The sequence below is a fragment of the Chaetura pelagica genome, unplaced genomic scaffold (assembly GCF_000747805.2).
Source record: "Chaetura pelagica isolate M959 unplaced genomic scaffold, ChaPel_1.0 scaffold344, whole genome shotgun sequence".
NCBI lineage: Eukaryota > Metazoa > Chordata > Aves > Apodiformes > Apodidae > Chaetura > Chaetura pelagica.
Window position 1 is genome coordinate 8,480,239 of NW_009953098.1, and position 11,903 is coordinate 8,492,141.

Genomic DNA, 11,903 nt, shown 5'->3' on the forward strand with positions numbered 1-11,903 from the left:
CTGAAGGGACTGCCACTAGCCAGATCATGCAAAAGTATTCCCGCTGTCTAGTGATCACACTGTCTGTCTCATTCAAAAGTTTGGAAGCGCCATGGGAATGTCCTATAGATGTGCAAATATATGGGTTTGGGTTTTTTTTAATTTGTTCTAATTAATACAGTTGTCATGCCAATAGCGTTCGCTCTACTGGTTATGTGCGATGCATTGGGCCATTTCCTGACATCTCATGTTCACCTCCAGCTGCATTACCTGATTGCTGTTGGTTGCATCTCAAATCCAAGTTGCATGGGCTCCTTGGTTTCATCTTTCAGGCTTGAGCACCAGGCTGTGTTGTTGCTCATAAACTTATATCTCCATTTCACTGTGTTTGGAGCAACCACGTTTGCTGGAAGTACGGCTTTTAAAGCTCCGAATAAAATTGGTTGGAAACTGTTGGGTGGGAGCATGCTGCTGGAGCTTAATGTTGATTTATTTTTAAGAAATAGTTGCATTTTCTGAATGCAGGAAGAAGTGTGGTTTGCAGGGCTTTGGCAAGTGTGTTTTGTAAGGCATGCGTTTTTGAAACAGTTTCCTGATCCCCAATCTAGAATAAAACGTGGCCACCCGCCAAACTTTTAAAGTTTCAAAGATTATATGACATTAGCTAGTGAGTGAAAGTTGTGGCTATAGATCCAAAGAAGTTACACATTATATCAAGCATTTATTTAGAATTGTCCTGATTTTCAGTCTGGCACACACACAGATGATTTGTGTTATGACAATAAACAACCTCCCAGTGTGAAATCGAGTTTGGCCCGCTGCTTTCTCCACTGCACTTAGACTCATGCACTAGCCAACTGTGAACTTGGGGCTGGAGAACCATTGGAAAAAGCTTATTTAGAGCCATTCAAAAATGCTAACCTGGCTTTCAAAACTGGACAGACAGCAGAAGCCCAGATCTTTCCTGGTGTTTTTAGTTTTTAACTAAAAGAAGAAAAGACAGGTAATTCTTCCCATCACTTGCTATTAATCTTCAGTTCTGTATTTTTATGAGGGAGAGAAAAACTGGTTTCAAAAAGAGAGGAGGGGGAATGATGCTTCCAAACTTTGAAACAGTTGTGATTTTTTTGTTTTCCTAAGCCTGCTTTCCTGTAGCCCGTCCACTACCTAATCTGTTTGATACCTACCTCGTAACTCCCATTTTAAATGGGACTTCCCCATTTTGGCCTATTGGTTTCCTCCTACCACCTTCTAAGTTGTCCCACATTCTGTTTTAACTTTCTTTTCTTTCTTTATTTACGTCCATTACAGCCAGATCTCTATGGCTCACAGATGTGCACAGGGAAGCTCCCAGAGGTGCGTCACAGGCCCAAAAGAATCTTGCATCCCAATGCTTCTTTGAGATGTCATAGCACTGCAGCAGCAGGTTGATGTGTGTGCAGTAGATTTGTTGCTTGGCTTATCCCACTTCTTTCTCATTGATCCTAAACTTTGGAGGCCCATGTCACACATTGTTTTGTGGAGAACTTCTCAGGAAGAAGCTATGTTAAAGTGTTTACCTGGTTTGGGGTGGCGCCAAGTCTAACTATACTTCAGGTGTAGTTTTTCATTCAGTAAGCCCTACAATTCACGGGTAGATGATGGTTGTGCAGTAAATGGGGAAATTACAGGCTTTCAAGTTTAGGAAATTATACTGGATATTTAAAGCAGTTTTTAATCAATCTCATTTCAATGCAGAGCTGCGGCTTTTAGCGATTGGATCAGTTTTCAAGTGCCACCCCCAGTCATAAGATATCTGAGAATTCATGCAAGGCTTTGGCACTCGGAGCGTGTTTTCTGAGTCCCTGGTTTCTGTATGTTTACAGTAGAGAACCTACAGAGTTACAGGAGCTCAAAAAAGAGGCATCCTTAGCAGCAGTGGCACAACTCAGCGTTACGATCTTGAGAATTTAATGCAAAAACCCAAAGTCTTCCCTGGTATGCTGAAAATTTGTTTTATCAGACTGGGGTTTACCTTATAATCAGACAGCAGTGATTGTTTCAGCAAAATGTGTTTGCGTTATTAAGCATTAAAAATCCAGTGTAAAGCTCCTAAAATGCACTGTGTTGTCCACAATTATAGAATAGTCCTGTTACGTCTGCACTGAATCACTAGGAAGACAAGCTAAGTCTTAAATCATTATTCCATGGAAGAACAGAGTTGATTTAAAGATGAGTTTCATGCACTTTTTTTCCTATCACAGTCATAACTTTCTTTTCTTTTTAAAGTTGGATCCTGGTTTTAGCTCTATATTTTTTATATAGAAGAGAATGATTGCATTTAATGTATAAGCTACTGATTTTAATTGTAAGGTGTCAAATCAAAATTTCTGAAAGTAATCTTACAGGTAGCATGGGATCTTGGTAAAGATCTGTGAGGCTGCAGCTGTTAAATATTCTAAATCTGTGTTCTTTCCACTTGACATCTGCAGGGCATTCCAGAGCAGTGGGCCAGGCTACTACAGACCTCCAACATAACAAAGCTGGAGCAGAAGAAGAACCCACAAGCTGTTTTAGATGTTCTCAAATTTTATGATTCCAAAGAAACGGTTAACAACCAGAAATATATGAGCTTTACATCAGGAGGTAAGTCTTCATCTCACTGTAAAAAAGGGATTGTCAGGCCCTCAAACGAGTCAGACCCACATTCAAATGGTCAAGAAGCAACCTTAAAAAATTCTGCTTTGTGCAATACTCCTTTTGTCCCCTAAATGTCATTGAAACTGTGACTTTTCTTTGTCGCTTGTTTTTACAAATAAGGTGCTAGATGGAGCACTCATTACCATTTTCAGTCAGAAGTATTAGTGGCCAAAGGTCACGTTTCCTTTTGTCTCTTCACATCCTTGTTCCTTCACAGTGTTCAGATTGGGATGTGGGGAATACTTGTTTTGTGTAATTTATGAGTTATTCTTGGACCTTTTGAGCAATATGTTGACTATGAGGACTTGTTGTAATACTTTGTGGTAGAGGAGAATTTACAGATTAGGTTGCTACACATAAATTCACAGACCAACCTAGAATGGTTGTAAAATGTGTGATGTTAAAGGAATGTTGCCACAGAGGATGAGGAGAGCGTCAGTGTCCAGAGCAGTCTCCATAGAGTGCTTTTTCCAGGAAGATCCTTATTGCTTAGGCATTGCTATCCACAAGCCTGCAAGTGTGATGGGGATGACATTTTTTCCCTTCGTTGTGTACAGTCTGCAAAATCCCAGTGTAGCATTGCAAAAATGAGAGGAAGAGTCTGTGCTGCAGTTCACTTGTTTTTTGTCCTTGTCCCATTCTTTCATTATTTTGCTAGACAAGCTCTGGCTGTAAGCAGAGGTTTTTACTAGGTGCAGCACATCTAGCTCTCATATCTATGTGTTCTTTCACTATTCCTCAGTAACTGAGTTAATTTTTAGACAAAAATACCATTAAGATTCCATTCATTTGGAAAAGGTCATATTAACAGCTTCAGCTAATAAGAAGGTGTGTCTATTCAAAAGGACAGCATTTGTAATTTAACCTGTGGTGGCTCAGTTCACTATGCAGGACAATCTGTGGCAGTGGAGTCTGTAATTTCCTCAGTTTGCTGGTTCAACCAATACAACTTACAAAATGCAGACTGGGAGAGGATCTCCAAAGTCCTTCTGAAAGCTGTGCAGTTATCTCCAGAATTTACTAGTGCATATTTTCTTTTGAGGGAAAGCATATTTTTTTTATTCCATAATTAAAATACTTTACTTTCTAACTTGACACTTAAGGATTGCTAAAATAGTAATTACTTTTGTGATGAAAGTCAAAACAGTTGCTGTGTACTCCTGAATTCAGGAGTTGTTACTTTGCTCTGTCCACATAGAACTGCCATGGCTAGGGGTGGTTTGGGGGGGAGCTTTGATAGGCGGACAGTTTCAGCAGCCTAGAGAATCAATGCATGCAATTTATTGGAATAAAAGAAAAAAGAAAAAAAGCTGCTTTAGCTCTTGAGCGTAACAGAAGCATTGATTGTTAAAGAGCAGCTTGCATTTTCTTGACCAAGTTCTTATTTATTGTCAAAACAGGGCAAAAAACAGACACAAGAAACTAGAAAAAAAAAAAAATCTAGTATATTGTCCTCTTATCTTGCTTACTAATAGCTGTTGCTACAGGAGGGATGTTGTGAAAGAGAAATGCTACCTATTTGGATTTACTTGTTCTGTGAGATTCCCCACAACAGACAGTTTTGTAACAGCATGTGGTTAATTTTCCCTTGCACGTTGCAGATAAGAGCGCCCATGGCTACATAGAAGCCCATCCTTCGGTGAGTGTGGAAGTAACCTTTGCTTTCATGGCATTTAAGAACTGGGGAGCAAACTGTAAGCTTTGCCTTTTGAGACTGGTTGCCAGCCTTGTAGGCAGAAGGAAAATACCTTTTAGTGTCTTTGCAGAAGCAGAAAAGGGATTGCTGGCTGTTTCCTAATTTTCTGTTTCAGGACTTGCAAACAGATGAAAGTCTGGTTTTGTAGACAGAAGAGTGCTTGCTGTTCTCAGTCATGGTGAAATATATAATTTACAACAATATGCAGTACTGTCTAATTAGCCCATTTTAATTTAGTTTTAACAACTTGGAATCCATTTCTATTAAATTTTATTATTTATCCTTAGTACAGCTGGATATGCAGCTGAATATAAATAAGGCTATAATTGATCTGTAACTTACTGGAACCACTGACAGAAAGTTTAAATAATCATCCATTGTAATACTGGATTGCCATAGCAATCCCAGAGATGTAGTCATGACATCCACATTAATATTGACAAGATTTATTAGTGTTAATATTAGTGCATTAAACAGCAAATACCTACATGGGGATTTGGCCTTTATTTTCAAGTGTTAAGCAACTTAATATTAGATTTGTGATTACACAGTAGAGAGAGCTTATAATTAATTGAAAACCACCTTTGAATGTTCACGCTTAAGATTTTCAGTTGGTGACGATTTCATTATCTTTAATAAAATACACTTTTAAAAGGAAGTTTGGGGTTCACTGGAGCAGAGTAAGCCTTCCCAATAGCTGTTCAGTGGGTATGGAAGCACTGGCAGATGCTGTACTGTTTTCTTCTAGCCGACAGTGGTCAGACAGTCAAGATGTCAGCATTCAGAAGTTACCAACTCAGAGGATGGTGGTTGAATGTTAGAGTACAGGGAAAACCACTCTGACAGGATTGAGCAGTCACTGGAATTACTTTAATTTCATTTCACTCCTTAATAGGAGTCTGGCATTAAATAATATAACATTGTATATGTTCTAGCTGCGCAATTTAATGTTGTTGGACCAAGCACGGAGCCCAGTGGAAAAAAATTGTTAAAAGCATTTGTCATAACAGAAATGTGATTATCCTTTCTTTATTTTTACCTTAATCATCTTCTATCCCCATGTAAGCAAAGTGCTAATGATGCATACATGGGAAGCTATACACTGATCTCATGTATGACAGAGTCACATTCACCTTCCCATGGGGCACCCCTTGCCTGACAGAGCTGGCCCTTAAACTGGCCTTTAGGATGTCTAATGTATCATTCTGTACTCGAGCCAGATTAGTAGCCTGTTCTTTACCTTTAAAAGTTGGATAACAGAATTGAGTCTTACAGAAAATACAACTCGTGTGTGTATCTACATGACGGTGTGTTGAAGTGCAGGTGACTTCAGGCAGCAACACAGTCATGTATTCAGTCACACACAGGCGTGAAGATCAGATCTCCCTGTTCCATGCAGGCTGTCCCTTGCTGGGATTTATACTTGCCCAAACTGATGCCATTTTAAAGATAACACAAATCAGATATGAATATTTAGAATGGTGCCTTTGATTTGTTTCAGTTCTCTAAGTGGCCTGTTGTGACTGGCTTTAAAGCAGTTGGTAAAGACTTAACAAGGAAGCTCTTCAATTTTGTGTTTCATCAGTAAATTTGTGACAAGGTAATACAGCCCTCTGCCTCTGAGCAGCAGCTGGCACTGATATGGGGGTTCAACTCACTTCATTTTAACTATCTGCACTGTTGGTTTCGGTTTACATGTAGACATCTATCTGATCGGCCAGACTTCCCTTGCTTGCCCCATAGTTGTAGCCTGCCTGAAGGTTGACTGCTCCTGGGCAGTGGGTTTTATTCTCCACTGCCTGCAAGTGAGCTGAGCTGAGGGGATGCCTGCTTGCAGGTCGGCAGGATACACCCTGATATCAAGGGCTTCATTCCCTCTGGGTCACTGCTGTGGTGAGGAACAGGCAAATGGGGGGAAGATCAATGTCTTAACTTGTGCTCAGGTAAAGAGGAGGATGGTGCTGAGAAAGGAGCTGCTGAAAAGGGCAGTTCCAGCACTGTGGAAGCAGGCAATGTGACTACTCCACGAGTAAAATTGTAAAGAAACAAATAGCATTCCTCTCTAAAATCAAATTCCCAGCAAGATGACAAAGGAGGCTTTGCACTTTGAAGTGTCTTAATTAACCTAGCCAGTAGACACCTGTTAGCTTAATTAACTGCTACCATTTCTGTAGACACAATGCCAAAGCAATTAACCAGAAAATAGAAGTGATTTGTAATGATGTAGTCCAGCAGTACATTTTGTGAAATCAGGCTTGGACTAGGTGTGGAAATGATTTTGTTGTTTTTAGCAAAAATGAAAAACACCAAGGTGAATTAACAAAGCAGCATGGTGATTTATAACCTTTAAATTGTATTGTACCATATGTAACTTAGAATTGAGGCTGGCATGACTACAGGTCTAGAATGTCTAGAATGGTTTAGCAGACTGAAGTTTTGTGTAATTATCAAACCTCCCAAGTGCCAAAATTGTGACTGTCACTCATGCTAATACTGTATATCCACAGAGCACAAAAACAGCATCAGAGCCCCCACTAGCTCCCTCTGTTTCTGAAGAAGAGGATGAAGATGACGAGGAAGAGGAAGATGATAATGAACCTCCACCTGTTATCGCACCACGGCCTGAACATACAAAATCAGTAAGTCCCAGCCTTGGTTAGCACTGTACTGGGTGTAATCCAGAGGTGCATGTTTCTGATGAGACAGCACTTGCAAATGAATGCTGGGCTGGAGTCCTACCATGATCTAGTGCTTCACTGAAGCCACTGGCACCAGGAAAATCTGGTTTGAACTTTCCAATTTAGTCATGAGTTCCCTGTGATTCTGTGTCCTGTTATCACAGAGGGTCCTGTGATAAGGTCCATGAATTTATCTATCTCAGTATTGGGATAAAGAGGTAGCATTGTGTCTTCTAATGCTACTGGTGTAAAAGGGAGCAACTTTGTCCAGAGGATCTGTGTAGGCTCTGTCATCGATGGAGAGAGCTGTCCTTAGACAGAGTTCACACTTGCAGGATACATGGGAGGAACTGTCCCCTGGAAGTACCTTTCCTTCTCCACAGACATAGCAAAATGAACAACTTACAGTACACCCTTAACTTTTACATGACTGAAGTTTGGGGAGAAGAACCTCTTCAGCTATGCATTGTGAAGAGAAGGTAGGTCTCTATAGGACTGGAACGCAGTTCCTAATGGCCGCTTCCTAAAGAAACACTGATGAAAAGTCATTTCAGATTATCAGAAAAGGGGGATGCTTCCTGCTTATATCCAGACACTTATATTCCAACTAAAGAGTAATTTTGTTAAACCCATGAAAACACATGGGCATCAAGGAACGAGGCTCTGGGGCCCTGAGCAAGCCTATTTCTGTATCCTTTCAACAGTTTAAATTAATTGTTTCAGTGATCTATCAGAAAATCAATTAAAATTTAAAATTAAACTGACCATGAACTTGTGTAAAACTAACCTTTTGTTTTTGCCTGTTGAGTTTGAGAAGTGAACAGCAAAACTAAACATTTTAAGAGCCCTGGATATGGCAGAAAGCTTTTTCCTAAGGGGTCGTATTTGAAATGTGATCTCAGGGGCACCTCTGCCAGCCACTTTTTTGACACAAAATAATATCTTGTCACAGATCTACACACGCTCTGTAATTGAACCTGCTGCTGCACCAGCACCAGCTAAAGAAGCCACCACTCCCCAGCCTGAAAACTCCAGCACAAACACGTTGTACAGAAACACAGACCGGCAGCGAAAAAAATCCAAGATGACAGATGAGGAGATCCTAGAGAAACTGAGTATGTATTCTGTGTTTCTTGTCTGACAAAGCTGTGTGCTGTACGTGTGTCTCAGGATTGTATGTACAAAACGTTAAGTCACTTACAACTGCCTCCACAAACTGTTACTATGCTTAGAGGAAGCAAGAGAGCACTCTGGGTTTTCCTTCTGCCTCTGAGGGCAGCTGGGTTGGATTTGCCTGATCTTCCTTCTATGCTAAAGGCTAAAGCAGAGATTGTTGCTGGTTGAGCAGAAGACTGTGACCTAGTGAATGACCTAGTGAACTCCTGTGTGCCGATGGTCAAATACAACAGAAAATTTGGGTTCCTAAATTCTCTTTAGACTCCTGACTTCTTACCAGTCATCAGAGCCACAGTACTTAGCAGAAATCTGTTGATTTGGGGCTTTTTGTTTTGATTTTTTGGGGGGTTTTTGTGGTGTTTGGGTTTGTTTGTGTGCTTTTTGTTGATTCTTTGTTGTTTGATGGGGTTTTTTACCAATAGACAACTACAGCACTAAGCTGATTCCTTTAGCTGCAAGGAGTCTACTGCCCCAGATGCTGTATTGGTGTTATTTTAATTATTATTATTACTACTTCTACTTTTACTAATATATGATAGTTTGTTTTTTAAGAATTCTATGTTTTTATCAGAACCCCTTTGAAAGAACATCAGTTGACACCATGGATAGAGAGGAGGAGCTGTTTTCAATATGCCTCCAAAAAAAACGCTTTTATAAGAGTCCTTATTTCTTAGCTTTATGCATATAAAGATGTATCAAAGAGACACATCTGTGTGGCGTGATCAGGTAAATATGCACTGCAAGCATTTTTCAGGAGCCAGCATCCAGCACATCCACTGTATATTCCTCAGATACGTGACACTTTGTCATAGCATTAACTGGCTAGCTATCAGAATCCTAACCACTGGCCCCAAACCCCTGCACAGACCATACTCCAGGAAAGCACATCAAGCCCATCATGATTCTGCAGTAGAACCAATTGAATCTGCTTCTTGCACGTAATAGCTGCCAGTGCTGTTATCAGATGATAAATTGTTGGGTTCATAACATAGCACAGTTTATTCTGTGTCTACCATTAACTATTAGGACAAAAAGAGGATTCACCTACACCTCCTGTTTGATCTCAAAGCCAATAATATTCTGTCTTTAATGGGGACAACTGCTTGTGAAGGGGTGCAGTCTGGTTGTGGCTTCTTCATAGTGGTCCTCAGTTTCCACTCCTGTGCTGTACCAACCTGATACCTGCCTGCCACTGAGGGCTAGTGTGACTGCAGAGGCTGAAGCCTTCCTTAGCTGTGAGATGTCTCCTGCTGGTATAGAGTTTTCTGCACTCTACTCAGGACTGTAAAGAACTGAATCTCACTGTCATAAGGAAGTATCCAAGGGGTAAGTTCAGTAGCTTCAGCTGAGGGCACAATGAAATGAATTCCAGAGCAGATAGTTCCCTGCAGGTATGTCAGATTATAAAGGGAAGAATTACAGCTTCTTCAACTGAGGCTAAATGTCTGAGGCAGGCTTCCACTGTGAGATCTGCTGGTACCCTGTATACATGAACGTAAATATGCTATTGTTTATTCAAACTTCTGTGTACGCCAGATTAGGACTGAGCCCTTGAGTTATTATGGGTTATATATTTGAAATGTTACATGCTTTCATGCTTTTTCTTTCTTAAGAATTTGATACCAAATGAGCAAGGTCTGAAGATCTGCCTGGGGTAAATTGTGATGTGGACAATGAAAATCTTTTTGTGCTTTCATGAAGCTATCTGAAAAATGGGATGATGCTTTTTTGTTGTAGTCCTGGGCTAATTGTATTTAAGCATCTGATTGTTTTTTTCTGTTTTGTTTGAAGTCGTGTGACTTTTCCACCTTGCTTACTTTCCCCCCAATTGATTTTATGCTATTTTTATGCAGATGTCCCCTCTTTATCTTAAATTGCTTTAATAATTCTTTTCTGCTTGAAGTAACACATGCTTTTTTAGAGCCACTTTATTTACAACAGTAAAGCCTGTAGTACTGAGATAAGATCAAACAAAATTCTGCCTGTAATGAAGTCATGAATAAGTTCCATTGTCATTACAAAACAGAAGTGCCCCAGTTCTGCTTTCTCATCCACTTAATTTAGGACTTGATAAAGTAAAGTGCTTAAAGACATCAGAATAGTTGATATTTTTATCTTTTGTCCAGAGCAGGGAGTGCATCTCTGAGCTGGAGCTGCATGCCAGTCAGTTTCTTGATGTTAATGCTGTCGTATTTGATGTGTCTTGGCTTAAGCACAGGAAACCAGCTACAAAAAAACCAAACTTGTGAAAGCAACTACTCAAGTTTTGAGGAAGAACTCCAGAAATCTGAACTGCAAAATCGGTGGCAAATTTGGAAATTCTGTTTCAATATATTTGTTCTCCAGTCTTTTTCTGTATTTTTTTCTAACCTGAGCTTCGATGAACTCCTGATCTCAGTTCTGGTAGAGACACAGTTCAATGAACCCAGTCAGACACCAACAGGGCAGTGTTTTTCATGTTGTCCAGCACAGACATGTTTGGTTTAGTACTGCAGAGTCTTACCTGGATCCCTGTTTGGGGAATGGGTGTCAACAGCATGAGGAGGAGGATGTGCTTTCTCATCTCACATCCCTTCTTCCAGTCAGTTAAAAGGGACGTCCAGAACCCTCTGGTCATATTCTTGAATAAAGAGTTATTTTGTAGTGGAGACCCATGATAGAAGAACAGAATTAGGTTAGATGAACCTATGAGAAGTGAACCAAGCCCTGGAAGATGTTATGTCCTTGGCTTGGGCTCCAGAGAGTCCAGTTGCTCTTAACTCTTGCAGGCTGGCACAGCTGGGCAGGACCACTTGGGGCTGCTTGAGGCTGTGTCAGCATCCCTGGCCAGGCACTCCCACTGCCCTCAGCCGTGGCTCTGGCTGGATTCCTGGAGTGCTGGCCCAGGGGATCGAGTTCTGCTTCTGCAGCTCCTGTTAACTGTCTTGCCAAGGCCAGCAAAACTGTTCTAGCAGGGAGTGCACCAGATGGTGTTGATGCCCTGGCTCCTTTCTGTGCTGGCAGGCGGGATTCCTGGCTAGGCACCCAGTCAGATGCCCATTTGGATGCTGAAGCCCTCTGCTCTGGAGAGATGGCCTGGACAGAGCAGAAAGGTGTTTGTCACTAACAGTAGTTTAATTTTGGCTGCACAGGTGAACAAAGGTATGTGTTTGTGTTTGTGATACAGGAATGTTGCCAGATCAAGTCAAACAAAATATGCTGCCAGACACTGGAGTCTTTCCTCCTGAACTAATCTTCTTAAAGTATTTCAGTGATGTATGTTCCAAGTTAAATCTCTAGAAGTTATTTGCGCTGAACCATCACCGTTGGCTTCATTTTTTTGTATTTTATCTAGGAAACTGCCAGGCCAGAAAAAAACAATACTTTCTTTTTTTATTTTATTTTTTTTTTACTTCAGATTTGTTTGAGTTTGTCAGATCTTGGCTCTTTTATTCAGCACAGTGTCCTGATTACTGCTTCCTTTCCTCCCCGTTCAGACTGCCCACACCTCCAAGCGGGCAAGAAACCATCAAGTAGCACGTGTTCCTTTCAGCTTTGGGTGGCACATGAGCTCCACAAGGCCTGATGGTCCCAGGATGTGGCACGCCCGGTCCCCGACCCGCCAGCTTTGCCCTGCCTGCCCCGCTGCAGCGCGGAGCGGCCGGCAGGCGGCAGCACGCGTCTGGCCCGGGCCCCGCCGCCATTAGCATCCCCTC

The 11,903-nt window shown here is 41.2% G+C and overlaps 1 protein-coding gene across 4 annotated transcripts in view; it reads left to right on the plus strand.

The window, feature by feature from the left end:
• Positions 1-11,903, plus strand: part of PAK3 (p21 protein (Cdc42/Rac)-activated kinase 3) — a 35,282-nt gene that overhangs the window by 8,140 nt on the left and 15,239 nt on the right. Inside the window, exons 3-7 of one of the 4 annotated variants that reach the window (XM_009997147.1) lie at positions 2,451-2,608; positions 4,149-4,152; positions 6,219-6,235; positions 6,864-6,993; positions 7,985-8,147. In XM_009997147.1, the coding sequence (XP_009995449.1) occupies positions 2,451-2,608; positions 4,149-4,152; positions 6,219-6,235; positions 6,864-6,993; positions 7,985-8,147 (472 nt within the window). Of the gene's footprint in view, positions 1-1,290; positions 1,336-2,450; positions 2,637-4,148; positions 4,153-4,259; positions 4,298-6,218; positions 6,236-6,861; positions 6,994-7,984; positions 8,148-11,903 lie in introns of all 4 variants that reach the window. The other 3 variants (XM_009997144.1, XM_009997145.1, XM_009997146.1) reach the window with 3 other exon arrangements.